Source organism: Branchiostoma floridae, chromosome 4, assembly GCF_000003815.2.
Source record: "Branchiostoma floridae strain S238N-H82 chromosome 4, Bfl_VNyyK, whole genome shotgun sequence".
NCBI classification, from domain to species: Eukaryota; Metazoa; Chordata; class Leptocardii; order Amphioxiformes; family Branchiostomatidae; genus Branchiostoma; species Branchiostoma floridae.
In genome coordinates this window covers 20,959,526-20,985,946 of record NC_049982.1, presented here as the reverse complement: position 1 = coordinate 20,985,946, position 26,421 = coordinate 20,959,526, and the positions used below count along the sequence as shown (strand labels likewise).

At 41.0% G+C, this 26,421-nt stretch overlaps 3 protein-coding genes, 1 long non-coding RNA gene and 1 other non-coding gene across 5 annotated transcripts in view; 3 read left to right on the top strand and 2 right to left on the bottom strand.

Moving 5' to 3' along the window:
* Window positions 1-6,418, bottom strand: part of LOC118413624 (eukaryotic translation initiation factor 2-alpha kinase 3-like) — a 7,118-nt gene extending 700 nt beyond the window's left edge. Inside the window, exons 1-4 of the mRNA XM_035817150.1 lie at window positions 6,005-6,418; window positions 4,601-4,733; window positions 3,967-4,164; window positions 1,979-2,188 (exon numbers count right to left, since the gene is read on the bottom strand). Coding sequence (XP_035673043.1) covers window positions 1,979-2,188; window positions 3,967-4,164; window positions 4,601-4,733; window positions 6,005-6,228 — 765 coding nt within the window. The 5' untranslated portion in view covers window positions 6,229-6,418. The remainder of the gene's footprint in view (window positions 1-1,978; window positions 2,189-3,966; window positions 4,165-4,600; window positions 4,734-6,004) is intronic.
* A 624-nt stretch (window positions 6,419-7,042) lies between these two features.
* Window positions 7,043-12,386, top strand: LOC118413185 (ribose-5-phosphate isomerase-like). The gene is made up of 9 exons (XM_035816396.1): window positions 7,043-7,239; window positions 7,361-7,421; window positions 8,247-8,302; window positions 9,080-9,139; window positions 9,381-9,445; window positions 9,996-10,064; window positions 10,435-10,576; window positions 10,731-10,830; window positions 11,240-12,386. Exons 1-9 carry the CDS (start codon window positions 7,066-7,068, stop codon window positions 11,368-11,370), a joined length of 858 nt encoding a protein of 285 aa, XP_035672289.1. The 5' UTR covers window positions 7,043-7,065; the 3' UTR covers window positions 11,371-12,386.
* Window positions 12,387-13,612: 1,226 nt separating this feature from the next.
* On the top strand, window positions 13,613-18,742 carry LOC118413186 (U4/U6.U5 small nuclear ribonucleoprotein 27 kDa protein-like). Its single transcript, XM_035816397.1, has 8 exons — window positions 13,613-13,764; window positions 14,846-14,922; window positions 15,971-16,112; window positions 16,323-16,382; window positions 16,627-16,694; window positions 17,154-17,233; window positions 17,505-17,572; window positions 17,972-18,742. Exons 2-8 carry the CDS (start codon window positions 14,889-14,891, stop codon window positions 18,024-18,026), a joined length of 507 nt encoding a protein of 168 aa, XP_035672290.1. The 5' UTR covers window positions 13,613-13,764; window positions 14,846-14,888; the 3' UTR covers window positions 18,027-18,742.
* Trnar-ccu lies at window positions 14,304-14,376 on the bottom strand. Its single transcript has one exon. It is a non-coding gene; the product is annotated as a tRNA-Arg (tRNA).
* Window positions 18,743-19,071: 329 nt separating the features above from the next.
* LOC118413187 lies at window positions 19,072-24,923 on the top strand. The gene is made up of 3 exons (XR_004830850.1): window positions 19,072-19,955; window positions 20,948-21,005; window positions 24,697-24,923. It is a non-coding gene; the product is annotated as an uncharacterized LOC118413187 (long non-coding RNA).
* The last annotated feature ends 1,498 nt before the right edge of the window (window positions 24,924-26,421 follow it).

Below are 26,421 nucleotides of genomic sequence, written 5' to 3'. Positions count from 1 at the left end.
CACCTAAGAGGAAATAATCTCACATTTCATATTTGCTTGCACTTGCAAATATCAATACCTCTGATAAAATAATCAGTACAAATGAAAGTTATAAGTCATAAGAAGGACCCACTGTTTCATGCCCTTCCTGTGACCACTTCACCACGAAATTAAAACCACAGTGAACATTTTTCTATTAAAGTATGAGACTGCAGTCTATGGGGCTACCATCAACTTAAAACCACCGCGAAAAGTCCATTTCCTGCTACCACAAGAGCACCCCCGTTAAACTCCAGCTCCGGCCCGCACGGTCCAGCTCTTGCCCGCACGGTCCAGCTCCGGCCCGCACTGATTCCAGCTCCGGCCCGCACGTCCCAGCTCCGGCCCACACGTCCCAGCTCCGGCCCGCACGGTCCAGCTCCAGCCCGCACAGTCCCTTTTTCACTAAAGAATTGGCCAAAAAAGTTCAAAAGTTGCCCATTTTAAGAAAATTCCGGGACGACATGCAAAACTTTTTAGCGCATTCGTTGGTTAACATGTTCGCCCATCCTCTGACCGAATATGACGGCCCAAGACCCGCTGGTTTTTGAGATTACCCCATACCTCCCATCGCGCTACCATAAGTCAGGCGCACCTAGGCGTAGAACGCCATGGTCAAGGAAAGTTTCCGCTTTACGCACAGAAGGAACGCACGATCTTTCATGAATACAGATAAGATGGTCCATGACCCGGTTCCTTTTGCGACACCCATCATGCCCCTGACTGACTTCTATATGGCTAACAAAAATGCCTATGATAGAGACTACTTACTTATACATGGTTAACAAATTGCCCATGATAAAGACTTTTTACTTGTATGTAGTTAACAAAATGCCCATGCTAACAACAATACATAACTATCAGGATGATGCATATCACCTCATATCTATAGATGCTTACAAATTAACATGTCTGATATACATGTATACAATGGAAACAGTTGTTATACTTTTATGGTGAGCACATGAGCAACAAATGAGATGTATTGGCCATGCCCAAAAGTTTGAGTATCCTGAAGAAAGCTGTGTAACAGAAGGTTTTTAGTTTTGGTTATGCTAATTGCTGTTCAACAGATTGCTGTTAAACATATTGAAATAATATGGGACTAGATAAATGCTTATCATGTAATCAAGCTTATCATGTATATACAGCAAAGTGTTAGCAGGGACAAAATGATGTACATGTATTTTCGATGCACATTGCTACTGCAGTTGTAAACAAAATCATTAACGTTTGGACATTTTGAATCAGAACATGATGTGTTGCAATGGTTCAAATAGAAAATTACAGGAAAACAGCATGTAATTTTACAGAAGAAAGAGGGTGACGAATATTACTCAGAATGCATTGAAAAGGAAATGAGGTAATCAATGTCTGGGTTTCAAATGTTTTCTGTACCGGTATTGGTCTGTGTATTCCACCCACATTCCACATGACACAGTCGAATGTGCGGACATGAACCGGGTCATGGACCACCGATCGAAGTTGTGAAAATGGACGGTTACGTTATCCATCTTATCTGTATTTATGAAAGATCGTGCGTTCCTTCTGTGCGTAAAGCGGAAACTTTCCTTGGCCATGGCGTTCTACGCCTAGGTGCGCCTGACTTATGGTAGCGCGATGGGAGGTATGGGGTAATCTCAAAAACCAACGGGTCTTGGGCCGTCATATTCGGTCAGAGGATGGGCGAACATGTTAATCAACGAATGCCCTAAAAAGTTTTGCATGTCGTCCCGGAATTTTCTTAAAATGGGCAACTTTTAAACTTTTTTGGCCAATTCTTTACTGAAAAAGGGACTGTGCGGGCCGGAGCTGGACCGTGCGGGCCGGAGCTGGGACGTGTGGGCCGGAGCTGGAACGTGCGGGCCAGAGCTGGAATCAGTGCGGGCAGGAGCTGGACCGTGCGGGCAAGAGCTGGACCGTGCGGGCCGGAGCTGGAGTTTAACGGGGGTGAAGAGTAAATCCCCGCGAACCTAAATGCATTTAGAGTATAATAAGACATAAGATGAACCCACTGTTCCATCCCCTTCCTGTGTTCCACAGACCGAACTGTCTGCTGCAGGCGCTTTACCACGATGACATCATCCTCACTCAGTGAGTCACCATGTGCAGCCTCTGTTTCATTATTTCCAAAGTTCGTGCAGCCGTCGGACGTGCAGATATATTGCATCTGCACATAGAGGTACATTATTGGATATACGGTTTTCAGTAAAATATTGCTTTGGTTTCTTAGTCTGATCATTTTAAACACATTATGAGAACAGAGAAGGCTCAAATTTACCATAACTACTGTCATTAACACTCTTGTTAGCTTTCCACAAAATTGAACATGTTGATCAATTGTTTTACATGTGGATGTGGGTCTGTTACATTTAACTTTACCTACTATAAATGTACTTGACAAATACTTCAAGATGTATAGGATCTATATGTTATATATGACTTGTCTCACCCATTTGTCAGTGTGAAATATGGTAAAGGCTATATAATAATAATGTAATAAGACACAGCTTTCCTTCATTGTTTACAATGTCAATAGGTATGGTCACTTCACTCACTCGGTGGTTTATTCCATGGTTACAGGAAACAATGTTAAACCATGCGACACTGCACACACCTCAGGAAAGGTTACTAAGGCCACACCAATTTAATTCGTTGGTTCTCGGAATCGCCGCTTCTAATTTTCCCAATTTCAAAAAAAAAAAAAATTCCATTCAGTAATCGTGCTGCAAAACTTTGGTTCCGTTAGAGAAACAGAACGTCTGGAAAGTACCAGTGCATTTACTTTTTCTCACCCCCAAGTCCTTTGCTACCAATTGATTCATATCTTTTTTGTTGCAAAGTATATTTAGGAACAAATAAATCATCGTAAATGAGATACACATGGGCATAACATAACGTAGCAGAACCAGAAGTTCGGCTGAGCATGTGCTCTCTCTCACACACACTTTCACATGCAAATTTTCAATTGAAACACAGAAATCGGCACCCAAACAAACAACTCAATAAATCACCAATACTTTTTCACTCTTGTACCTCCATAGCCAACATGTTTTGATATGCCTGAAATGCTCAAAGTCTTCCATTTGGAGATGAAAATGAAGTCGGAAAATCTCGGGCGGCCATCTTTCTTCTTCTGTAAGTCAAAAAAGCGCCCCCACGCTGTTTCTAATGGAACTGCAGATTTGGCTAGATAGTACATGGTGTACCATTTCAGTGCTGATTTCAGTGATTTGCATGTAACATTAGGTTTTTCTAAGGAAGTTTAATCAAACTGCATCTTAATTTTTTGTCAACAAATAATTGTACATGTAACAAAAAGAGAGAATAAACCTATGGTTTTATGCAACATGTAGTTCAGTACTTTGGCTTGTTCATGTATTTTGGGGGGAGTGGAAGTATTTGTAATTTTTTTTCCAATTTGCACCAGTTGACCATGAAATGTAATTAGAGCCTTGGATAGACAGATTCTTATCAACTCAGAGAGCAAATAAGTCTTCCAGCGATGGTATTTTATTTCTAGAGGCAAACTTAAATAATGATTGTTGTTGTCGTTGCATCTCTGTAAAAATACTATTAACGTTATATTGGTCTATTTGAGATGTTTTGTGAACATTTCTGTTTACTGTAGCAACTGTACATAATTTAATGTATATTGTACAAATTTATGCCAACATGCAATTTTGCATGTAATTTTAACTGATTAACTATTTCTATCACACGTATACCATGAGTTCAGGTCTGGACTAACCAGCCTGGACCTGAACCCAGACTTGTTGAAAGTTTTTTTTTTTTTTTTTTTTTTTCCGCCCTGTCGCTTCAATTTTTTTAGGAAAAAATCCGAGAACCAACAAATTAAATTGGTATGGCCTAACCCTATATCTAAATGTTCCATTAAGAAGGATATGGTAATGTTGCTGTTTGAATATTTAAAGACAGACTACCAACCTTGCCAGTTTTGGCATGGACTCCAAACATCTTGGTCTCCTTCCCTCCCACCAACATTGTGTCATCGTTCATCTTGTACGTGGAGCTGACAAGGGTATCAGCAGTAAACGGAACAGCCTCCAGGCTCTCCCCATCCCACTGGAACAGTCCTCCATCAAGGGAGGGAATCAGTTGCATGGGGCGGCCATTTCTCATCAACTGAGGGAAAAGTACAAATCCATCAAAACCAGAAATCAAACATCATTCCAGTACAGTGGAGATTCTTACATAACTTTGTTACTCTTCTGTGTTGTGCATTGCCTCAGGCTGCCAGTCTTGTGACAGTCCTCCTATGATAAACACTGCCAAGGTTAGTCAACCCACCCTATTCATACATGAGAATACAGCAGCCTGTGTATTGATTTTTAAGACTGTTTTTTCAAGAAGGAAAGAAGACGTAAATGTAGTGCCTTCTGCAGATGGTCAATGACACAAAACAATGCAAACACCACAAATAAGAATGTTGGCTAGAAAAAGTACCAGAGAACGCAACTATTTAAGCAGATTACATAACATGTACATGTATGTATCAAGTTACATAACAATTTCCACACACTGATCTTGTGATTTACCCTGTCAATGTCCAAGCCCTTACCTCCAGTCTGCTGATGCTGGCTGACAGGAGTGGCTCTGTACCCTCTGTATCCAGTGTCCACTTCAGCTGACCACCATTGTACATGTCCAGGGCCGAAATCTTTCCATCCAGGGTGCTCACCAACACGAGGGGTCTGGATGGAAATGACATATGTCAATCACAGAACATTAGTCTTCCAACGCTGGGTAAAAGACATCTTGCATGTAAATTTTTTTGACACAAAAATGTATGGGCAATTCTGTAAGGCCTTCTGCAACTATTATATCACAGATACACACAAGTAAATACAATTAATCTACACAAATCTATGCATAAGATTTTTGTGTACTGCAGGGACTAAAGCACACGGACAACCAAACTAAGCACAATGGTGGCGTACGTTCAATTTGACCAATTCAGCCGTAGATCCGGGCGATAATGCAACAGTTCTGCACACTTTTACACAAGTTGCAGGTCACCAACAAAAATTCAAGATTGCTGTTGAATCATAATCGTCTTGTACCGTGAGCACGTGTGATTTTTATCTATAAATCTGGCGATGAACGTGACAGTGTGTTCATCCCATGACATTTTCGTCTGCCCCGAAAAGGAACTGAAAACTTTTGGCCTTGTTGTCTTCGAAAGCACCGTTATCAAAGCTTTTTTTTTAAATGTGTTGAGCACGTGGATGTCTGAAGTGTGCATACCTCGAAAATTACTGTTGCTGCACAAGTAGATCTCCTTACATTCATTCCCAATTTATTTGGCGGTGTTATGATTAGTGGCGGTATAATGATAATGGATGTTATATGTAATGATATATGTTGATGAATTGATTAGAACCTAAATAACAAAATCTGTATCTCTGTTATATTTCATCAAGGAGCTTTTATCTATCATACCTGATAAAAGCTCCTTGATTTCATCTGACTCTTACCTCTTCCCTCATGACCTAAATGAAAAGTTGCCTGCAGGCCGATTTTAACTTCTCGTGAATAAATAAAGATTCAAACAAACAAATCTATGTTTCATCCACATGCCAATTTCGGTTCATTACTGTGGATGAAAACAAACTTAGCTGTCTTCTACTCTACTCTACTCTACAAGTCATTCTGAGTTATAGTACAGGTACTGATTATATACAGGAGATTAGGATCCTCATTTTTCTATTAAATTCAATCGTCCTCAATTCAAAATTGTTTACCAGCACTGCATACAGTACACACAATTTATTTCATCTCTGGAGCCTGGGGTTTGCTTCATTGTTGCTGTAAGTCATGTTTGTTTACATCACGTCATCGGGAACTCCCCACTCAAACTCAAAGACTTCAAAACTTCCCGAACTTTCTATTCTAAGGCACCTTACTCATCTTATGAAAAACGAACTAACGTTACGTGGAGAGATAAAAGGTATGACAGACGTACGGAGTATGAGAACGGTGGTGGCTGGAGCCACACGCAGGTGTCTCGCGCACCAGGTCGTCTCCCGCCTCATCTGTAACGTCATCAACAAAAAGCTCGTCTTCATGAGGTGGGAGGGACGTCTTGGCGTCTGGGCCATCTGGGACCTCAGCAAAACTTCTGGCGCAGAGTAGAGCTAAACATGCTGAAGCGGCGAGTAAAGACAGACGCACGAGGCTGGGCCCCATCACGGACGCACGCACAGTAAGGGTAGCGAGCTACATGAGTGGAAAATTTTACTCCAGCGGCCACATACACACAAACACGGAGGCAATCAATAAAACTCTGCACAAGTTTTGACTTTGCCACAGTACCGGAAATATTGCGAGCTATTCCATTAGTAACAGGAAAATCGCAACCAGTAGCCAACTAAATCTTTCTACTCTTTAAGACCTAACAAGCTCTAAACAAATCTAACATAATAGTATAGTAATGCGATGACTTCATTTGATTTGATAGTTCTAAAATGTTATAGAATATATTTCTATCTTCTTTTTGGTAGAATAATTCCCTGCAATTTGGAATCGTCCATAAACATGACCGAATGTTGACCCCTGGTTTCCGCCAAGTCGTGATTGGTCCTTTGTGATGACTCAGCCTTCCAAGCGTTGCACACGACGTTTACGTGGCTTCAGCCACGACTTTCTCCTTTTAAATTAGTTGTAACGGGGACAAAGAAATGTCAATGTGATTCTCATGTGATGTAAAGTGTGACTTATGCATAGTGGACATCCAAAAACAACCTGGTGTTTACGAGTTGATCAAGATAACTGAGAGATACCATTTATGGGGAGTGGTAATTATTTGGTCACAAAATATTATATTAATTTTGCAAATAAAAATGAATATAAAGATATAAAAGACATGTGTTATTGATTATAGATACAGTTACTGTATCAATTTTCAACATTATATTCTTTATGTTTGTCATAAGATATTTTCATAATTTTAATTAATGATCATTCCTACCTTTCCTTGTGTGGACTGTTCCAACTTTCCCAGCATGCTAACGACCCTCCAGCTGAATGAAGTTGCGCGGGTTCACCAGACTTGCACGCATTTCCTCGTGCGTTCTCAAGGAGAACAGCTACAAACCGAGCCTTTTCTGCGTCTCCAGGAGGTACTGTTCTTCAGAGATGGATTTGATAACACAGGCTAAACAGTCGGCGGCGTACCAGGCCATAGACAACCACGTAAAGGTAGGAAACGACCTTTGATATCGACTTTTCAAAATATGGCATGCCATGCTCGATTTTGGCGCCATTTTTCGGAATTTGAAGCTCGCTTTGTTTTTCTCACGTTTTCCCTCATGTTTTGCAGAACGGCCAAGCTTTGGGGATAGGGTCGGGTTCTACAATCGTGTTTGCTATCAACAGACTAGGTAGGTACCTTTCTGTCATTCTCCAGTCTTTCCACTGTCCGTGGCATTGACAAGAATAACATGTTTTTTTCCGCAACCAGTTGTAACTGGTTCTATATCAGTCATACTGAGGTCATCACAAACCCGCCAGGGCTAGATTGGTGGCCCTGGTGCGTCATAGATGTCACATGTAAATAATAACTTTGTTACTGATCTGACATTAACGATCCACACCATGAATCGATTTTTATTAACCTATGAACAGACTCATTGAAAATGTTGTACACGTACTTTGACATGATACTGGAGATTTTTAGTTGAAAGACGAAATTATACCGGCAGTATAATACTACTATAAAAAATTTAGAGTAGAGTCAGGATTATTGTCACGATAATTTCTTATATATAATTTGCGCTATTGACAGGTTCCATAATTTGCAAAGATTTTTAGCACCATTGACAGAATGTTAATGTTGCGTATAAGACCTATCAATCTAAACCCAGATGATTGTCCTGTTTATTGGTGAAATATGATATAAATTATAAGAAAAAAAAATGAAGGACGTTGCCTAGCATGCCTGTATTGAACCCAGACGGTCTGACCTGTTGCATGCCAGGCAATCACACTATTGACTGAGCCATTGCATAAATTCTTTGCATGGTTGTTCACTGATTCAAAGCAATTCCTGTGCTTCCTGTCAATAAGATTTTTTTGGTAACATCAACAGGAACATAGTACAAAGTAGCCAGGCTCACAGATGATAGACTTACCAAAACCAGGAGGTTACTGCATACAACTAGAATGTAAGGAAACCATATCTTTATTTATTTGTTTTTATTTCTCAGCGGAAAGGGTACAAGAGGAAAACCTGAATGTTGTCTGTGTGCCAACATCATTCCAGGTAACACACAAGCTTTTGATGTATGCAACAGACTGGAATAGTCTCACAGAATGACAGTTGATAAGGGAGTTCTAACAGGAACATGAAACATGACAATGATCAGACAATCATTCAAGACTTTATTTAGTCTCGATAACTTTGAATCAATGTATCAAGATGGAAGGTCAGGGGACAGCATGATGATATAATGTTTATTGATATATCTCCAATCTCTGTCCACTTGGTTCTTACCAGGATTTTTGTACAGCATAGGAGGAAAATTTATCAGTAAAGCCCGGTGTAGCCTGGATACCAGACCCCAGCCCGTTCTCAAAAATATCTATCGATTAATATTTTTTAGATCGGGCTGGGGACTGGTATCCAGGCTAAGTCAAGTGGGAACTGGCACAGGCAGGAGTCTTGTAGAGGTTTGGGGGAATCCTCCCCAGGTAAAATATGTAACTCTCAGAATCATGAAGCCAAAACTTTTGACCATTGTTTTAAAACAATAGAAAAGCCTATATGCTGGTTGAAACACAACATAGAGGCCCAAATCACAACATCAATACAAATCAAAGCATAGGGTCCCCCTGTTCTCAACTGTGCTTGTGAGAACCCTGGCACTTACTGAGCTATTTGATTCTGAGTCATTTTCCAAAGGTCAACATCTTGTTTCTATCCCCACATTACAAAGGATGTTTGAAACACCATTGTCAAATTTAGTGTGATCAGTTTTTGATGCTACTACATGTATACCACTATATGCTATTTAATGATGTTTGCTCGTCTCATTATCAGTCCAAGCAGCTGCTGACAGAGAAAGGCCTGGCAGTGTCTGACCTGGAGCGCACACCATCGGTAAGTACGGCCAAACTGTTTCTATGATTTTAATTTTCTACCACGCTATGTATGTCAAGCTTTGTTCAAAGTTATGCCCTGTGTCCCTAGTTTTTTGATGTTGTTAACAGTTTTGGTTTACCATTCATAGAAAATGTACCAAAAACATTTTGGTCAAATGCTGTCGACTACCTTAATGTGATAGATTGTGTCTAAATATCATATATAGCACAATCCCTGATATTTCCTGTGTTCTTCACAGCTTGATGTGGCCATAGATGGAGCTGATGAAGTAGACAAAGATCTCAACCTCATCAAGGGGGGAGGGTGAGGAGGAACAATTTTTTTTATTCTGTTTTATTATTCAAATAGGCTCTTGTCTGATTTTAATTTAGTGACATTTACCCCTGCTGACAAAACGGCTGAGTACCTAAAACCGGTACCTGTACGTAAAATATGTTAAGGTAAACAACACCATCTGACAGTGTGATTTGTGAACATGATATTTCTTCTCAAAAAGATATGTAGAGATGGCATTTTTTTGTAAGAAGTCCCTTGGTAGAGATGAACAAACACTTCAATTTTACCCAACCTAGCATCCTTGTATCAAACTGCAGCTGCCATTCAAATATTACCATGCAAACTTCAGATTACAATTAATGTATTAAAGAAGTATCAATAAGTTATTGTTCAAAACCTGAATGAGACAATTTGGGAACATATGTATCATTGTTTCTAGACCCTAAGCTATAGGATAAGTGCCGGCATGTCACATAAAGTTTAGACAATAGTGTATAAAGGAGCCATCATGAATTAAAGGAATGGTCAGTTATATTAACCAGTCCCCAGTTTAACTTTCCTCTTTCTACTCACACAGTGCTGCCTGTACACAGGAGAAGATTGTTGCTTCCTGTGCCAAGTACTTTGTGGTGATTGCAGATCACAGGTACAGGTCGTCTTCTTTCTAAGGAAAAGCATTCAATGATGTCTAGGCTTCATCAAATTTGACATAGAATAATTGAATACTGATAATTGAAAGGAACAAGCATGTACAGATATACATGTGTATGTATTTTCCAAATTTGCGAAAGAAATACATAGCCATAATATTTTACTCAGTAGAAAAAGGCAGTTTTAATAATATGGGTCGGTTAACTTGAAACCATGGTTTATCTACAATTACAGATGTATTCACTAATGTAGAACTAGAAGCTCTACAGCAATAATGCAACAGCACAAATTGAAAATCATAAAACACTTGATACAATGCTCCAAACTCTTCAGCAGAAATTTGATCAGAAGTTGAAATGTTCCAGGAAAGACTCCAAGTTACTTGGTGAGCAGTGGAAGAAGGGAGTTCCCATTGAGGTTATCCCCATGGGTTATGTTCCTGTCATCAGGGCCATCGAGAAGAAACTGGGAGGGAAGGCTGAACTCAGGATGGGAGCAAACAAGGCTGTGAGTACAGGGAACTGTCCTGTCAAACCTGGGCTTAGTCAGTCATATCTCTGTTGCTGCTTAATCTTTTTATGCTTTTAAAAAGCTTGATTTCTGTTCAATTCCATGCCTGGGTCGAAAGCTGATAATGATGGCCTTGGTTTTGTTTACCTAGGGTCCTGTTGTTACTGACAATGGCAACTTCATCCTGGACTGGAAGTTTGACGAGACAAAAGACTGGAAGAAAGTGAACATGGAAATCAGCATGATCCCTGGTAGGGAACTTGTTGGAGACTCAGGGTTGATTTCTTTTCAATAACTCTACTGATTAAGTTTTGTTTTACCACCATTTCTGAGTTTGTAACTCATGTTGATATGGGATGTTTTCCCACAGGAATAAGTGGGCAGGGGGCTCTGTCTACCAAAATAACTTACAGAATACACAAAATACAGTACACATGTAGATTAAACAACTTTAATTCCCTTTATAAGCGCTTAAGGTGACTACACCTAAGTACAAGGGAAACAAGCAAATGCTAATAATTTGTATATGATATCTTAATATAAGTTTAGAGCTCAGAGGGAACAGTACATTGTGTTGTATCTTACCTATATGAGACTTTTGTGATATTTGAATGTTATCTCCAGGTTACTTATTTTGTGTTGTGGTTATATCCCCTGTAGGTGTGGTGGAGACCGGTTTGTTTATCGACATGGCACAGCGGGCGTACTTCGGCATGCCGGATGGCAGCGTCACCTTTAGGGAAAAACTTTCCAGAAACGGAACACCTGAATGTGACGAGAGCGAAAAATAGCAAACATCAGAACAGTCTTACAATTGTAGTAGATGTTAGGAGAATGAGAGGGAAATAGGTCCTACATTTGTGAAGAAAATACACATATTTTTGGTATGCAGTCAAGAAATGTTACCTTTGAGATTTTTTGAAAATTCAAACAACCGGAAAAAGAACTAAGTAGATGTAACTGGAAGTAGAGCAAGAAAATAGAATCTTTAAATTGACAAGTACATACGTATCAATTTTTTTCTACAAGTCCAGAAATGCAAGATGTAACAATGTGATATGGTTATACGCATTTTCTTTATTATTTATTTATATCAACCTAAGCATGACAAGGTGCTTACTACTCTGTCATATATTTTTCTACTGGGGCATCTCATATTTTACACAATCATCTGTATTTCAGTGTCAGTAAAACAAAGATTATTACATGACACATCTCACCTTCAGCAGGATATCTTCAGGGTTCATCAATGGGTATAGGATGGACTGCCATGTCAATGACTATGCTAACTGTATACCGTATTTTGGTAAACTTGGACTTTGCCTCTATCCCTTGTAAAATAAATGTACATCTGACTATGTAGGTAACATTTTTTTTTAAATGCATTATTTACAACACTTACAGGGAAAGTCTCATCATGATCTTCCGTGGTTAGCAAGCGAAAGTAGTGAGCCAGCGGTCACTACGGAGGATGGTACTCAGGCTACGTTTTTGTGCCTTTTGTACTAAAAGTAGTCTTTGTATATTTAATAGGTTTTCATATTTTCTTCCAGCAAAACAACAACTGTGTGGAGAATAAACCTCACATTTTTAGACAGATCCTTAGATGTCTGTAAGATGACTACAGGGAAAATCATTGCCTTTGAAGTTGTTCATCCTTGTTTACCCTAGATATGGATAACTACTCAAGACTGAATCAATGTGTGAAAAGTAGGTAATTAAATTTTGTGTGGAGCATTGCCAGGCAGAGTGTGGTTTGTTACAAAGACTTGGTACCCCAGGAAAAAAATACATGCTTTATTCACAAGTGTGTGTCTTGTTCTAATTTCGAATGCTTTGTGGTACATATGTTAACGTTATACAATGTACCTTATTATCATTTGGTAGCTAGCTTGTTTTCTTGACTAATAATTACCGTCTCTTGACAAGAAGATCATAGGATATGAAAAACCTATTCTCACGAGATCGAGACTAGACCATTCTCCGCGTCCAAGATGTACTGACAGACATCGAAAATTTGGAGGTACGTTCTGTACCTTTAATAAATAGTCACTGTGTTCGAAGAAAATTGATAGTAACTGTAAACATACGTGACTGATGAACCTCTTCAACGCAATGAGAAGTGATATGGAATACTAGTAGGTTACAATGGAATCACTTATTTCCACAACCTCTTCTTTGCTCTTTCTTATTATTATCTGTAAATAAAATTACAGAAATTGGCTAGTGCTAGAAGTCACAAACAGTAAAGGATTACTGCATGACTAGCTGGGGCAACAATCGGAGGAGGAAAAACGTCATTGATTATTTGCGTTAATAATTACTATAAATGACGATTTTCCTCCTCCGATCGTTACCCTAGCTACTGCATGGCAAGCTGTAAAAAGAGGAGCAAGGGACCAGCACCTGGGTAGAAAAACTGAAGAAGGAAAGTCTGCCTAACTACTATCACTCTGGTTCATGACTAGCCCCTACCACAACCCTTTGGATGGCTTACGATGTAGAACATGTACAAATCTTACGTATCATATTCATAAAACAGATCTAAGTTTTTAGAAATTCTTCTACATCTTGATCAAATTCTGTAACGTTACATCCATGTTGTCATTCACATTCATACAATTCATGGCTGGCTGTTTTCGTTACATTTGATGCGCACTATCATATCTATGCATATATTTTAGGGCCTGGTGCCGGTTTGATTTACCATGGTTTGTGGCGCTCAGGGTTCATTTGTGGTATTTATCATGATTTGAGGTCTTTTCATTCCACAAAAAGGAAAAACCATCTTAGGTGCCACGCAGAGGCCACGTTTGCGCATCAAACTCTTGCCAGACGAATGAGTGAAACTGCAACACACTGCCTCTTTGGGTGCTCCCTTATCACTGCTCGTCATCAATTTTTGATGTAGGTAAACTAGCGGGGACATTTATTGTGCATAGCTAATGACGCTGTTGCCGCCCACTGTAACGTTACCGCTACCGACAGTGGGCGGGCTGGAAGCTTCTACTCAACACACTGGTACGAAATGCTACAAAATAACGGTCCCTTTTAGGGATACGTCAACCAGTGGAATCAGGATGCGTGCGTCTAGCTTGTATGCTAATGAGCAAGACGTCTGGTGTGGAGCATCAAGGTTTGAAGGAGGCTGGGCGAAACGGGTGGAGGAAGAGCGGCTGAATAAGGTAGGTCTTCTCTGGACCATTGACAGAGGCGGTTGTGAAAAGATGTAGACAGTGTGTTGTAGATAAGAGCTCAATGGAGGAGAAAGACACTTCTGTCTGATATGTCAGTAGATTGTAAACACAGGATGGCAAGGTGTCTGCCTTCATCAAATGGAGATGATAGCTTAGTTAAATCTTGCAGAGGCCCAACGTAGGGTAACGTTAACACTTTAATGTTCACGCTATTTTTTGCAATCAGATGCATAAATTTTCTATGCATTTTGGGGTTTCTGATTTGGCTTATTCCAGAAATTGGTACTGCAGGAGGTGGGCGGCACCAGACAGGTGGCTGTGTGATGATGGGAAGGCCGACAGGTAGTTAGGTTTTATCCCTGATTGGCTCTGGGCATTTGTTCGTCCAGACGGGCCACACATCAACGTCACAGCAGACGTGACTTGGGTCAGCAATGACGCAGGTGTGTTAGGGATGGAGGGTGACTTGTAAAAGGTAAAAAATGGCTGGCAGTGACAAATGACGAAGAAAATGGACAAAAATATTTTACCCCAGACGGGACTCGAACCCGCAATCTTCAACTTAGGAGGCTGACGCCTTATCCATTAGGCCACTGGGGCGGACATGCTGTGCAGGCGAAATTTAAACTCTATGAATCAATCAAAGAGAACACTGGCAGCTTTTTTGACCAGTGATTGGATATTTTAATTGTTTCTTGGTGATTGTGTACTTAAATGTTCCGCGGATAGTAACTTATAAAACAGTCAAACTCTACAAAACTAGCTGGACGGTACAAGTGTAAAACCCGCTGTAGATCAGACATACGGCCTGCAGCTGTAGCCTGATCTGCCCAAACAATAACTGGTGACATCATGGTCACAACAAAAAGTGTAAAACTACATACCCAAATATGAAGTTTAGACCCGATATGGTTGTCTAAAGTTTAGCTATAAGATATCAAAATAAATAAAAGACTGTCTATTGTGAGCTTTAGACTTTCATCCTTGTTATCTTATACATATAGTGATTTATTTTGGGACGCAGTTTGTCTGCGTTGCCTGTGACATGTACATAAATTATTTAAATTGGGTAATCCAGGGAATTCTCCAGAACGAGGCTGATTGAAGAGAAGATGGTGAGAAGCCGAAGCAGGTCACCCAGAAGAGGTAAAATATGGCTTTTTCGTGTTTATATTAAATGTTTTTGGTGCACCAAGTTTTACAAAAATATTTTCGGCCGCTGTGATTTTTTTGCACGATGAATATCAAAAACGAACGACACAAAAGTCATTAGACTGGTCCTTGATTTCTGCAAGTATTTTTCTGATAAAAGAGAGAGAAGAACATTTTTTTTTCACACCAGGAGAGAAAATATAACGTTACACATACTAGTAACTAAGTTATGAACGAACCCCGGATTTCTTAGTCATTTGTAAGTGTGTTCATAAGTTGGAAAGTGGAAAATTTAAAATGGGGCTAGACTTATACTAAGTTATAGTGTACTGCACTGTAGTCTCCTGGTACCCCCCTCCCCATACAAACTTGTTATTGTTTTGTGGACCAAAGCTGTACAGGGGTTGATACCAGGATATCACTGGTATCAACTACCAGCAATGAAATCTGGTGCTGAACTGAAATCTAGTAATGAACGTGTTTTCTAATGAGGTGCCTTCAGTTGCTTTTTTAATCATATTTGTCAAGAAACGGCCCTGGCATCCGTCTTGGTTAACTGTCAGCCAATCAGATACTGTAAATGCATTTAAGTTCGCGGTAACACCATGTACCATAGACTGCAGTCAAATACAATAATAGAAAAATGTTCACGGGGGTTTTAAGTTCGCAGTGAAGTGGTCACCACGAAAACCCCCGCGAACATTAATCCACCGCGAACATTTCTGCATTTACAGTACTCCCCTTGACTTGTTTGAGGGAAAATTACCAGCCAGTCTTGTTACCCTTTTGACCATAGGCAGCAACATGATTGGCAGGTGTACATGGCTAGCTATTGTGCAACGATTGCAGGTCGATACGGTGCAGGGCTATAGGTTGACATATAACGTTTCAAGTGGATAGGATGAGGAAAATTAAGTGGTTATCTCTGATGTGCATACAGTGATGTTTTCAGTGGTGTCAGTTTTTTTACATATTTTGTTCATTCCTTACCTTTGGTTCTTTCAATGTTAATCATTTCAATAATGTTACATCTCTCAAACAGACAGGCGGCGCTCTGGCTCCCGGGAGAGGGATCGCCGGAGGTCGAGATCAGCGTCCAGGGAGAGGGAGAGACGACGGCGTGCAGAGGGGCGCAGACGTACCAGATCTAGATCACGATCCCCAGTCCGACGACGCAGATCAAGGTGAGCGTAGGAAGTATGCTGTGCTTCAGCTGATGTGTTCGGAAGTTAATATTTAACATATACAAGGTCAATATTTTTCCCCTATTGCAATCACTACTATTCAACCTCAGATAAAAGAAGTCTTGATCATTCCAAGAGATAGGTACAGTGCTAATTTTCTGCATCATTTTGGAACATCCACATGACTAGCTTCAACTTTTGTTCTTGTAGGTCCCGGTCTCCACGGCGGCGATCAAGGTCAGGGTCACCCCACAGACGGAGAAGTTCAGGGTGAGTTATTCACTTGGAAAGGGGGGCAGGGGCAATGTCCTATTGTAGTTGTTGGTTGAATGAAAATGAGAAGTGTTCACAAAAATGAGGAGCCAAGCAGTAAACACATATAAACTTTTGCTCTTTGCATGTAGAAAAAAACCTAGTAAGGTAGTACCACTATACAACACTTGTAGAGTATGACAGGTGAAGTAGTTTATGTGTGCTCATGTTCTTTCATCACTTTCCTGTTGTCACTGCTCAGATCTCCCAGTACCAGTCGTAGCAGGTCCAAGCGCGGGAGCAGTCCGCCTGTTAGGAAGGAGATTGATCGTGAGTCAGCCAATTCTCTTCCATACTTTGCAGTGATTGTAATGGTTTGTTAGTTTGTTTTGTGGGGCTTGAAATTCATTTTTGGAAATAACCAACAAATTTGGGTTGGCAGAAAAAAGAATGTCAGAAAATTCTTTCTGCTCCTCTTTAGAGCTTGAATCTGAAATTCAACAACTGACTTCAAAATTTTAAACAAATGATAGAAAGGGGTTATATTTTTTTGAATATGTACACTTATGTGAAGGATATGCTGTATACTAATATTATCTTATCTTATCTATACATACCTAACCCTACACAAATAAAAAGGTGCACCGATGCAACCACATACAAGACTTAAATGCTCAGCTCCAATTTTTTACGTGCGCCCAGTATTTTGAGCCCTGATTTGTTAGTTTATGTCAACATCTGAAGACTGGTTGAACTGTACAGAATTTTTGACCTGGTTGTCTGTTTCAGCCTCCAAACTGGAGGGGAAGACAGAAGATGAGATTGAGATGATGAAAATGATGGGATTCTGTGACTTTGACTCCACAAAGGTCAGTGATTGAAATTATCATGTCTTTGGGCCCTTAAGTTTGTAGAACTGTCTCAAAAGTAAGAAAATACTCAAGTGTTATAATAGTCATACATGTGCTATGCTATGATATGTTACCTAGGATGACATCTATGATATCAAGATTATGTCTAGCCTAATATTAATACTTGTAGTAATACATTTCCATTAGCCCGACTAGAATTGCGCTCCTAGCAGCAGCCTCAATAGAGACATTGTGTAACATTGAAAGTTTCCTTCACTTTTCCTTGTAGGGAAAGCAAAAGAAGGACACGCAAACCAAAGCTGGTGCCGCCAACATCCTGCAAAAAAGGAGATATCGGTAAGTCTTGTGGACTGTATCTTTCGCAAAAGAATACTTTGTTTTGACTATTGATAACTGCAGTTGGGATGAAACTCAAGCTCGCGGTAATTTGATTTTGTGGTTGGAACAAAATAAAGTATTCGCTGTTCTTTTATGTTTATTAAAACAATAGTAGCCCTATAATCAACTGATGGAAAAATCCACCACCTTTATGGCCAGCCAGTCAGAAACCAAAATATTTTGCAGTTGCACAGTCTCACACTTACTAGCAACTCAGCAGTTGAGATAACAGCACTTCAACATCTATGGTAACACTTGACCAATTGAATTAGGTCTTGTTGGACTGTTCAGGTGTGTAAAGTAAGACTGAATGACATTTATGTGGAAATAACTGGTGTCTATGTTTGTATGCTGCAGGCAATACATGAACCGCAGGGGTGGCTTCAACCGACCACTGGATTCCATTGCTTGAAGGGGACAGTTAATATATGACATGGGAGGAGCCATTAGGCTTAGATATCAATGATTCATTTGTGACCATTTTTAGGATTTCCATGAAGTAGGGATAGAATACTCCAGATAGAAGAGAAGTTAAATGTGGGGACAGTTCAGAGAAGTTGCAACAGGGTTAGCAATGAGAGGGACAGTCCATATATATACATATATATTCCTTCTGTAAGTGCTTGGGAGTGTCAATTCTCTAAACATTTCTCAGTGCTTATCAAAGATGTAAGTCAGTATGGTAAATTTATGGACACTGAATTTTATGTTAAAAAGACATGTCCTGCCTTAATTGAACAATGTATCTTTCAATGATATGTTGGATATTCAGTTCTGTTTAATCACTTATATTTAGCAACTTCCCTTGGGGCATTGAAAGTTATGAATTACTCCTCCTCAATAAGCTTTGATTTTTTCATTTGAATAGTACAAAAGTACAGAAGTCAGGAATATTCTCTCCCCTATTCTGTCATTCTAATCATAACATATGCTCTTATATCATAGTGGCTTAGTAGGGAGAATCTTTCTAACTGCCATTTTGAACTATAGTATATAGATGGAATGATCAATAACCAGGACTAGGGAAGTAGAAAGAATGTAACAAGTTAGAAGTAGCCAAAGTACTTGTTGTTGACCTTCCTGTCTTTGTACTTGTTTTCACCAATAAACGTTTTGCACAAGTCAGTGTCCAATGTGAGTTTGTCTTCTCAGCTTCAGTAACTTGCTCAGCAGTGTGTTCTGTTTTCTAATTGACTTGTGTGCTTTGTTCTCTTTTACCCTACCAAGGTAGGTACATTGTACAGAATTTACCCATTCACCATATGCTAGTAGTAGGGGCTAAATAGTGCCTCCGTGTGTCAAGTTTGGGTACTGCAGATAGCCTCACTGCAGTGTCGATTTTATCAAAGGAAAGAACAGGTGTGTTTAGCAGACGGAGTTGATGCAGAAAGTAAAACCATGGATTTAAAAGAACATTGGAAGTTTGTTCTTTCAAATAATATATATACATGTACATGTAATATTAAGCATTATTTCTGACATAATGGAGAGGAAAGCCAGAATATTTGGTGACATACTTTTGTCAGAATATCCAGTGACATCTTAAAATATCAGGGTTCGGAGATGAAATTTGAGATGTCCCGATTTAAAATTTCTGTTTCCTTATGAATAATGAAATGCCAAAGGTCACTTTAGCTGAGTGCATATTTCAGTCACAGGTAACATAAGGGAAAGGGTTACAAAATGTCAGGGTTTAACTCAGAGAGCAGTATTTGTTATACAGATTTTTCAAGAGCTATTATTTAGTGTTGCAATGTATGCTTACACTTGAATTGAATGAAACGGTTAGAGAGAAAAAAAATCAATTTGCATTCTGCTAACTTCCAGTGTGTTTCCATGGATCAAGGTGACTAGTAACTGTTGTACATTGTTGTGCGTTTTGTTAAGTTTCTTTCCAACAGATGCAACTTCAAATAGTCTCCATTAACCTCTTTTCGATCCTGAACACATCCTTTATGTCACACATAAATCCTAACTACCACATAACCGGTCCCTAATGATGTAAATAACCCATCTGTTTTCAACATCTCCCCGCTATAATGGCTTAGTGGCTCAGGTACTAAGGTAGTCGTCTGTACGTGTGGTTCGTTCACATACCAGCCCACCGGAGGAGCGGATAATACCATTTCCGGCCAAACACGCGTCTCAGCAGACGTCAGCCCAAGCTCGTGTGCGTCAGAACACCGCCCGGGACTAGAACTGACCTCTTATAACACGAGGGTTCAAAAGAAACGTACTTTGTAACGCAGAAGTGGTCTTGTTATGTTCAGAGGAACAATCATCCAGGTGCATGCTGTGGAAATTCTAGTGGTAGTGGCCATGTTTTCTACAATTTCCTAAGGTAAGACTTTGTTTCAGTTCTTTCGGATATTTCTCTTTGCGTTCAGTTTCTTCTGTTACCAGTTAATAGTACGATGGGTGATTATTAGTTTCTATTAGTTCTGGGCCTCACCAAGAAATAAGGTGGACAACTCAAATTCCGGGCATAATCATAAGGAGGCCTTTTTGTACCAAAATCCCGTTTATTATGATCATTTGCTGGTGGCACCTCGCAGCATTAAGTGGTATCTCACTAGACTGTGGTACGTTGGCGGTGTCATTGCGTTCTATTTGAGTTGACTTTCTTGAGAAACGCACGAAAATAGCCAGTAAAACATAGGAAGCTTCTTTATATTACAATGAATTTCGTTTCGCACCAACACCACCAACGTACCGCATCCGTTTCGTGAGATACCCATTTAGCTGAGAGAGAAGGGGGAAAACGCGACCTGAAGTGTGCGGGTCAACCTGCTCTGCTGAAAGTTAGATAAACAGATAGTATAGCGTAAGAGTGCTACATAGCTGGGAGAATTTACAGAAATGACTTGTCCTGACTCTATGCACAAAGTAGAACCCATTGTGCATCTGTCGGCAACCCAAAACCCGTTCAACTATATATATATGATGGTGGGATTAAGGAGTCATAAATACATAGACGAAGCATCGTCCCTATAGTCAGCAGTGCTGGGTACTGATATTGGTCAATCGATCAATCAAAACCATAACACAACAAAAAATAACTATCCATCGTTGTTAGATGCGCTATTCTGTTTGTCACATCACTGTGTTTTTGTTCTTGTCGGGGTTCAATGACTGTGTTGTTGTCGATTACTCACAAGTGGTGCAGTGGTTTGTGGTGCTGCGGTTTCCCACGTGAATCAGGAAATGCTATGGGAGACTAGAAGTATGTCCGAGTGAACCTTATCCTGCATTATAGGGTCTTATAGACCTGGCTGGGGTGGACGAAATCTAATTTGAATGTCAAGGGTCGTGTTTCAACCGTCTCTGTTTCAGAACCGTAGCGGACGGGACAGGTGACACTGAGGCCATCTCTCAGTTCATCACCAACCAGGTAACATTGATTGATTGATCTTATAGGGTAGTCCCTTCAGTCTAAACATGTAAACATGTAAACTATAGTAGACTGGTTGTCCTAGTTATTGGTTTGCATATTCATTTATGACATAGTAAATATTGACTGACTGTGGCGCTTTGTATTTGGATGAATTCTATTTCTGGCTGCGTTTTCCCTCCGACTCTTACCCGTCCAACAGAATCTTATACATTGCATTTGGTCACATTTGGTCAGCTTTAGCAGCTGCCGACATGATATCAAACGGTGATATCAAACGATGGTCATTGAGAGCTTAGAATCTCTGGCAAAGTCAGACTCATATATATAACATGTAACGTTAAATCAAGGAGATAATCCAGAAAAATTGAAGGCTGCACTTTGCTCGTAGATGTCAACACAACGCTATACTGCCTTCTATGACGTGTGTTCAGGCGACATGAAAAGGTCCAGACAGCTGGTTAGGACAGTTTTTCAGACCAATTTATGTTGCCGTCCACAGAAGAACGACATGCTGACGCGGTCGGCCGTAGTCTTCTACGAACAGTCGGCACAAACATTCTTACTGCTCCTGAAGCTTCAATCTTTGAAAAGGGTCCGACAGCTGCTTAGGACAGTTAAATTCTTCAGACGACCGTCAGTGCTGTCGACTCGTCCATGCTGGCATCGTGGCCGCAGTCATTTACTAACAGTCTGCAGTGATCTTAATCCTCAAGGAGTTTCTCTCTGTGGCGCTCAACTTTGGCCGTTTTCTACCAGATTTGTTAGCGTCCACTTTCCTTACAAACAGCAGTTGTACACCCGAAAGTGTCTTGTGCGGCTTAACATCTTAGTTTCCTGTAAATCTCATCACGAATGCATTTTTGCAGCCGTTGTACTTCTAAGCCAAGAAATAGAGGCACACGTAACCAAACGTAATCTCAGGTGCTGGAAGAAGGGAGAACTGACGGCGTTCCTTGCGTCAGACGTTAACGGGTTAAGCCCGTCCCTGTGGTCGCCAAGAGACCAAGCTACATGAGAGAGGGACGCAGGTGGCCCGGCCAGCCAGGCGCCGGTGTTCGGTAGCAGGCGTTCGTGCGGTAGAAATGTCAGAGGAGTTCTCTGCCGTTCGGCTATGCCGCGCGAACTCTCTCCGTGACATCACCGCGAAGAGGACGTCAGCGTACCCGTCGCCTGGACGCAAATCCTCCGGTAACCATGCCGATCCCTGCATCACGGGGAGACGCCCTGCTATTGGCATACATCATTCCGCACTGATCTTGTTTTCTGAGTACACCGGCTGCAAACATCCTCTGCAACAAGGGCCTTACCGAAGACTCCTGGCGAGATGGAGCTGATGTCCTTTCCGTTATTAGTCTGACCCAAGCAGTTTCTATCGCATCCTCTTCTACGACGAAATTTCGCAGTTTGACCGGACCTAACTTCAAAGGAAATGCTGTTTTATTACTACTCGCGTGAAATTTCAGGACTCTGTGTTTACCTTTTGATTATTACGTCGTAGCAAAGCTACAGAGGATAGAACAGCCACGCCTTACGGCAAGTATCTTTTATTTTTACATTTCCCACATTTTTGTACAGACGCAATGAGTGCAAATGTCAGAACAGTCGCTAACATCAGCCTCGTGATCCGCTGTTTGGGTCTTGGGTAGAGTAGGATCGCCAAGAAATCGAACAGTAAAGGATGGAAATGTCAGGTTATAGGTTGGAAGAATTCTGCCTCTTGCTCATTTATTTCTGGGTTGTGGTCACTTCTTGAATGTTAAGACTACCGCTGTTTATTGTGCAAGAGATGAATGTTAATAAGACTACCACTGTTTATTATGCAAGAGATATGCCTCCTCCCTTTTTAAGTGGTTATCACAAGTTTCACCTCTCTGGATGACGGATCGGGGTTGAATCCCGGCCTGGGCATCGGAGGTCCGTACCCTGACATCATGTACGCCAAGGCGAGTGGACGTCAATGACGTTTCTTAGAAGCCCTCATTGCATTAGAAAAAACTAACGCCACACTTCTCGGAAAGAGTAGGTGTATGCAGCACTACATGTATGTCCGATGGATACGACTGTTACCTAACCTGCCAGCGCCAGTATACAGCACCGCCGGTACCGTAATAGCGCAGTTTGTACCGCAAACTCGGCTACTGCAGACTCGCGTAACGGTTCATGATAGGCTATGTGATGGTGGTTCAGATTTAGGTATGAACTCTGCCAGGACAGCACAACAGCTTCGTCGTAAATTCATTTTTTGGTTATTTTTCTTGGCAATGCCATGATTTATCTGTTCCATGTAGCTCAGGCCGTGTGTTTGCTTCGCATTGGCCGCCATTTGCATGGCAACATATCAGTTTTGGTGCATGGCTATGGCGAGAGGTTCCTGTCAATAGTACAAAGTCGGAAGCACAGAAATACATGTACCTTTGAATCGGCAAACATCCAGTCAATGAATCGGTGTCATCACTCATGATAAAAGGGCGTGGGTTCGACCCCGGTCAGTGCAGTCCTTTTTAACACCCATCTATCCTTTTAGTCTTGTCAATTACTATTGCTCAGAGATGTAAATAAGTTGTATTTTTTCGAGATCTGCACCACCGTACAGGATTATCCCCAGGGTTGAGGTTAGACTTTACAGTTAATATTCACAAGGAGCATCCTGTCAATTGACAGGAGCATCCTAGCTGTCAATAATGAAATAAAAAACTTTCTCATCTCATGTCAATAGCCCTGAGTTTCATATAGAGTTTCAAGAATCTTGAATCTTCATGCAGCCCACGCGAGTGGACTTATCCACGTGGCCTGTACTGTAGTGACGTGACCGGGAGTGACGTCTACGTTTGCGTTTCCTCGTACATCCCCCCGCAGAACACACGTACGGCGCACATGCTGGTGCCTACACGTGCCCGCCTACGTAGCTTAGTGCTTTACAATGACTGTTGTTCACGTCAACAATTTGCAACTCATGGCTAATTTCACTTTGTACGTATAAAAAAAAAGAGCAGGGAAATTTGCCAGATATCTTGGGCCTGCATTCACCGATTGCGTACTGTTATGCTCCTGGTCGGTACATTCACCCATGTAGGGCGCATCCTCCGATATGGAGACCCAAGCATGATTGGTTACCGTAGAATACAAAGACAGGAAGTCAAACTTTATACATTTGTGATCATCTGTATGCAGATTGTAGGATACAGGAGTCGGGCATTCGTGCAGTGTCGCGAAAGTTCTCTTAATTGAACGTGTCCTACTTTTTGCCAACACATATGTCAAATATCACGACGATCCATCCACATGCTGTTCATAATCATATATCCACACACATATTATTACGGAACCGAAAACACAACCCGATTGGTGTATGTAACAACGACAACAACAGCAAGGCAATTAGCACCTGGAGAGCGCCAACTTTAACTTTTGTCAATGCGGCATTTTGTTCTATCTCACAAGGGTTATCAAAAAAAAAGGTAATAGGTCCGGATGACAGCTTGGTAAGCGAGTAGATCTTCATTTCCTTTACACGATGAATGCAATTATTCATGCAACTACGTACAGTATCCTCTGGTAAATTCATACAAATCCATCAAAAGGATCTTGAGTTACAGGCGCAAAGACACATACACAACCAAAAACAATACCCTCTTTGGAGAGGAATCTTCTTCCCGTACTGGAGGTAATAATGACTGGTCCGTTTCAGGAGTGAAGTGTGTGGCCGTGGCCCATGCCTTGAGCGGTGCAGTGGCCCGGGCTGCCGGGGGAGGGAACCATGCGCCTGTCTGCCCTGACGGTCTTCTTACATCTCTGCGTGCTGCGGACATCCACCAAATGTGATCACGAAGGTACGGTTTATACCGGAATACGGAATAGAGAATATAAAAAGGAGATAGAAATAAACTGTGGAAAGTAGCACTCAAACCTCCATCCGTCCACCCAACATTCTTGGCACGCCAGGCGCCCCTAAACCTAACAATATACCTGTCCCATATTCAAGTGGGCTGCAAAAGGGTATCCCAGCTGCTAGTGATAACACTACAAAAAGTTCAGAATGTGGACGTTGTGATTTCCTTGTAAATTTTGCTGTAGTGATGATATGTTTTCTTTCAGGAAACTCATGGTAGTTTGTCATGACATTACTCGGATAAAAGGACTCCTTGCTCGTATACTTGTAATCATGAGTTCATTCGGAAACCTTACAATATTTATGATCGTCGCTAGAAGACGCTGCTGAAATACTAGTCTTCTGCGACCCAAGAGAAGTTGGAGATCGAAAAGCAGAATTAGAATAATTCAAATGAGAAATGGTCAACCTTGTCTTCATTTGTTTTTGAAATTGATTCCATTAAGTTTCTTTGCAGTTTAATTTTTTTGTGATGGCTAGTCACTCGGGGAGTGTGGACAGAAAACGGGACATATGGTAGAAAGGTCACGATCTTCCCCACCAACCTCTGCTTGGACAGTAGTTTGAAAGCTTCTCTAGAGACATAATAAGGGGTCTCATCCAGTTTATATTAGAAGTTCTATGTATCGGTATCGGTTTTAAGTAATAGATAGATGATAGACGTGGCTTGATTATGTGAAAATAGGGGTTGCACCACCCACAAGGGGGTTCCTTGGGAATAATGGGAATAATAACCTCGGTTTAACACAACAGCTTTGCAGGCGCCTTGTCACACCTTAAGGCATCCACAAAGAAAACATCGTTAGTGAACAATGGAAGAAAGATACACATGACTGATTTTGCAAAAGAAACCAAGGATACCTGATTGTGTCTGATAGAAAGAGCCCATAGGGGTGTTGTTGACATGCGGAATGATTTTACATGGATGTGTATTGTTGGTGGTATCATTACTATTACAAGGCAAACCTGGTGACGCGTTATAAGGTCACACATGTGTATATATTCAAGTCCGTTTGATCGAGGTGCGTATGACGCTCTTAGTCTCTACCAGGCTCCACAGGTCGCGGGAAAAACAGTACAAATTGGACAAATATAGATACATAAAACATGCCAGATGAGTTCGCTGACCGAGAAGTATGGTTAGCGACCCAGCTAACTCGTCTGACATGTTACCTGTTTACGTTTGTCCAATTTCTATTATTATTACAACGACCTGTGGGGCCTGGTGGAGGAAAATACTCCCATGCGCGCCTCATACGCACTTAAATATATACGCAGGTGTGACCCCACCTTTTTGTTGTGTGCTTTACGTCAACCAGCACAACTCGACCGTGCCGTTGTCGCTCCAAATGTATTGTAAAATGGGGTACTGCTGCGTGGATTAGTTTCTACAGCGCGACCCCTTCTTCTAAAATCTCTACAAACTTCTGCTTGCAAATTGTCTCGCCCGAAGGCCCACGAGTATACTATAGTATGCCCTTGGTATGATGGAAGTTTCATGGAACAGTACTCTCGAGAGTATAC

Coding starts and splice junctions, on each gene's coding strand:
- LOC118413186 (XM_035816397.1), top strand. CDS start 14,889: ATGGTGAGAAGCCGAAGCAGGTCACCCAGAAGAG. Junction 14,923..15,970: donor AAGCAGGTCACCCAGAAGAG/GTAAAATATGGC, acceptor TCTCTCAAACAG/ACAGGCGGCGCTCTGGCTCC. Junction 17,234..17,504: donor GTGACTTTGACTCCACAAAG/GTCAGTGATTGA, acceptor TTTTCCTTGTAG/GGAAAGCAAAAGAAGGACAC.
- LOC118413185 (XM_035816396.1), top strand. CDS start 7,066: ATGAAGTTGCGCGGGTTCACCAGACTTGCACGCATTTCCTCGTGCGTT. Junction 7,240..7,360: donor CCATAGACAACCACGTAAAG/GTAGGAAACGAC, acceptor CATGTTTTGCAG/AACGGCCAAGCTTTGGGGAT. Junction 10,577..10,730: donor GGATGGGAGCAAACAAGGCT/GTGAGTACAGGG, acceptor TTGTTTACCTAG/GGTCCTGTTGTTACTGACAA.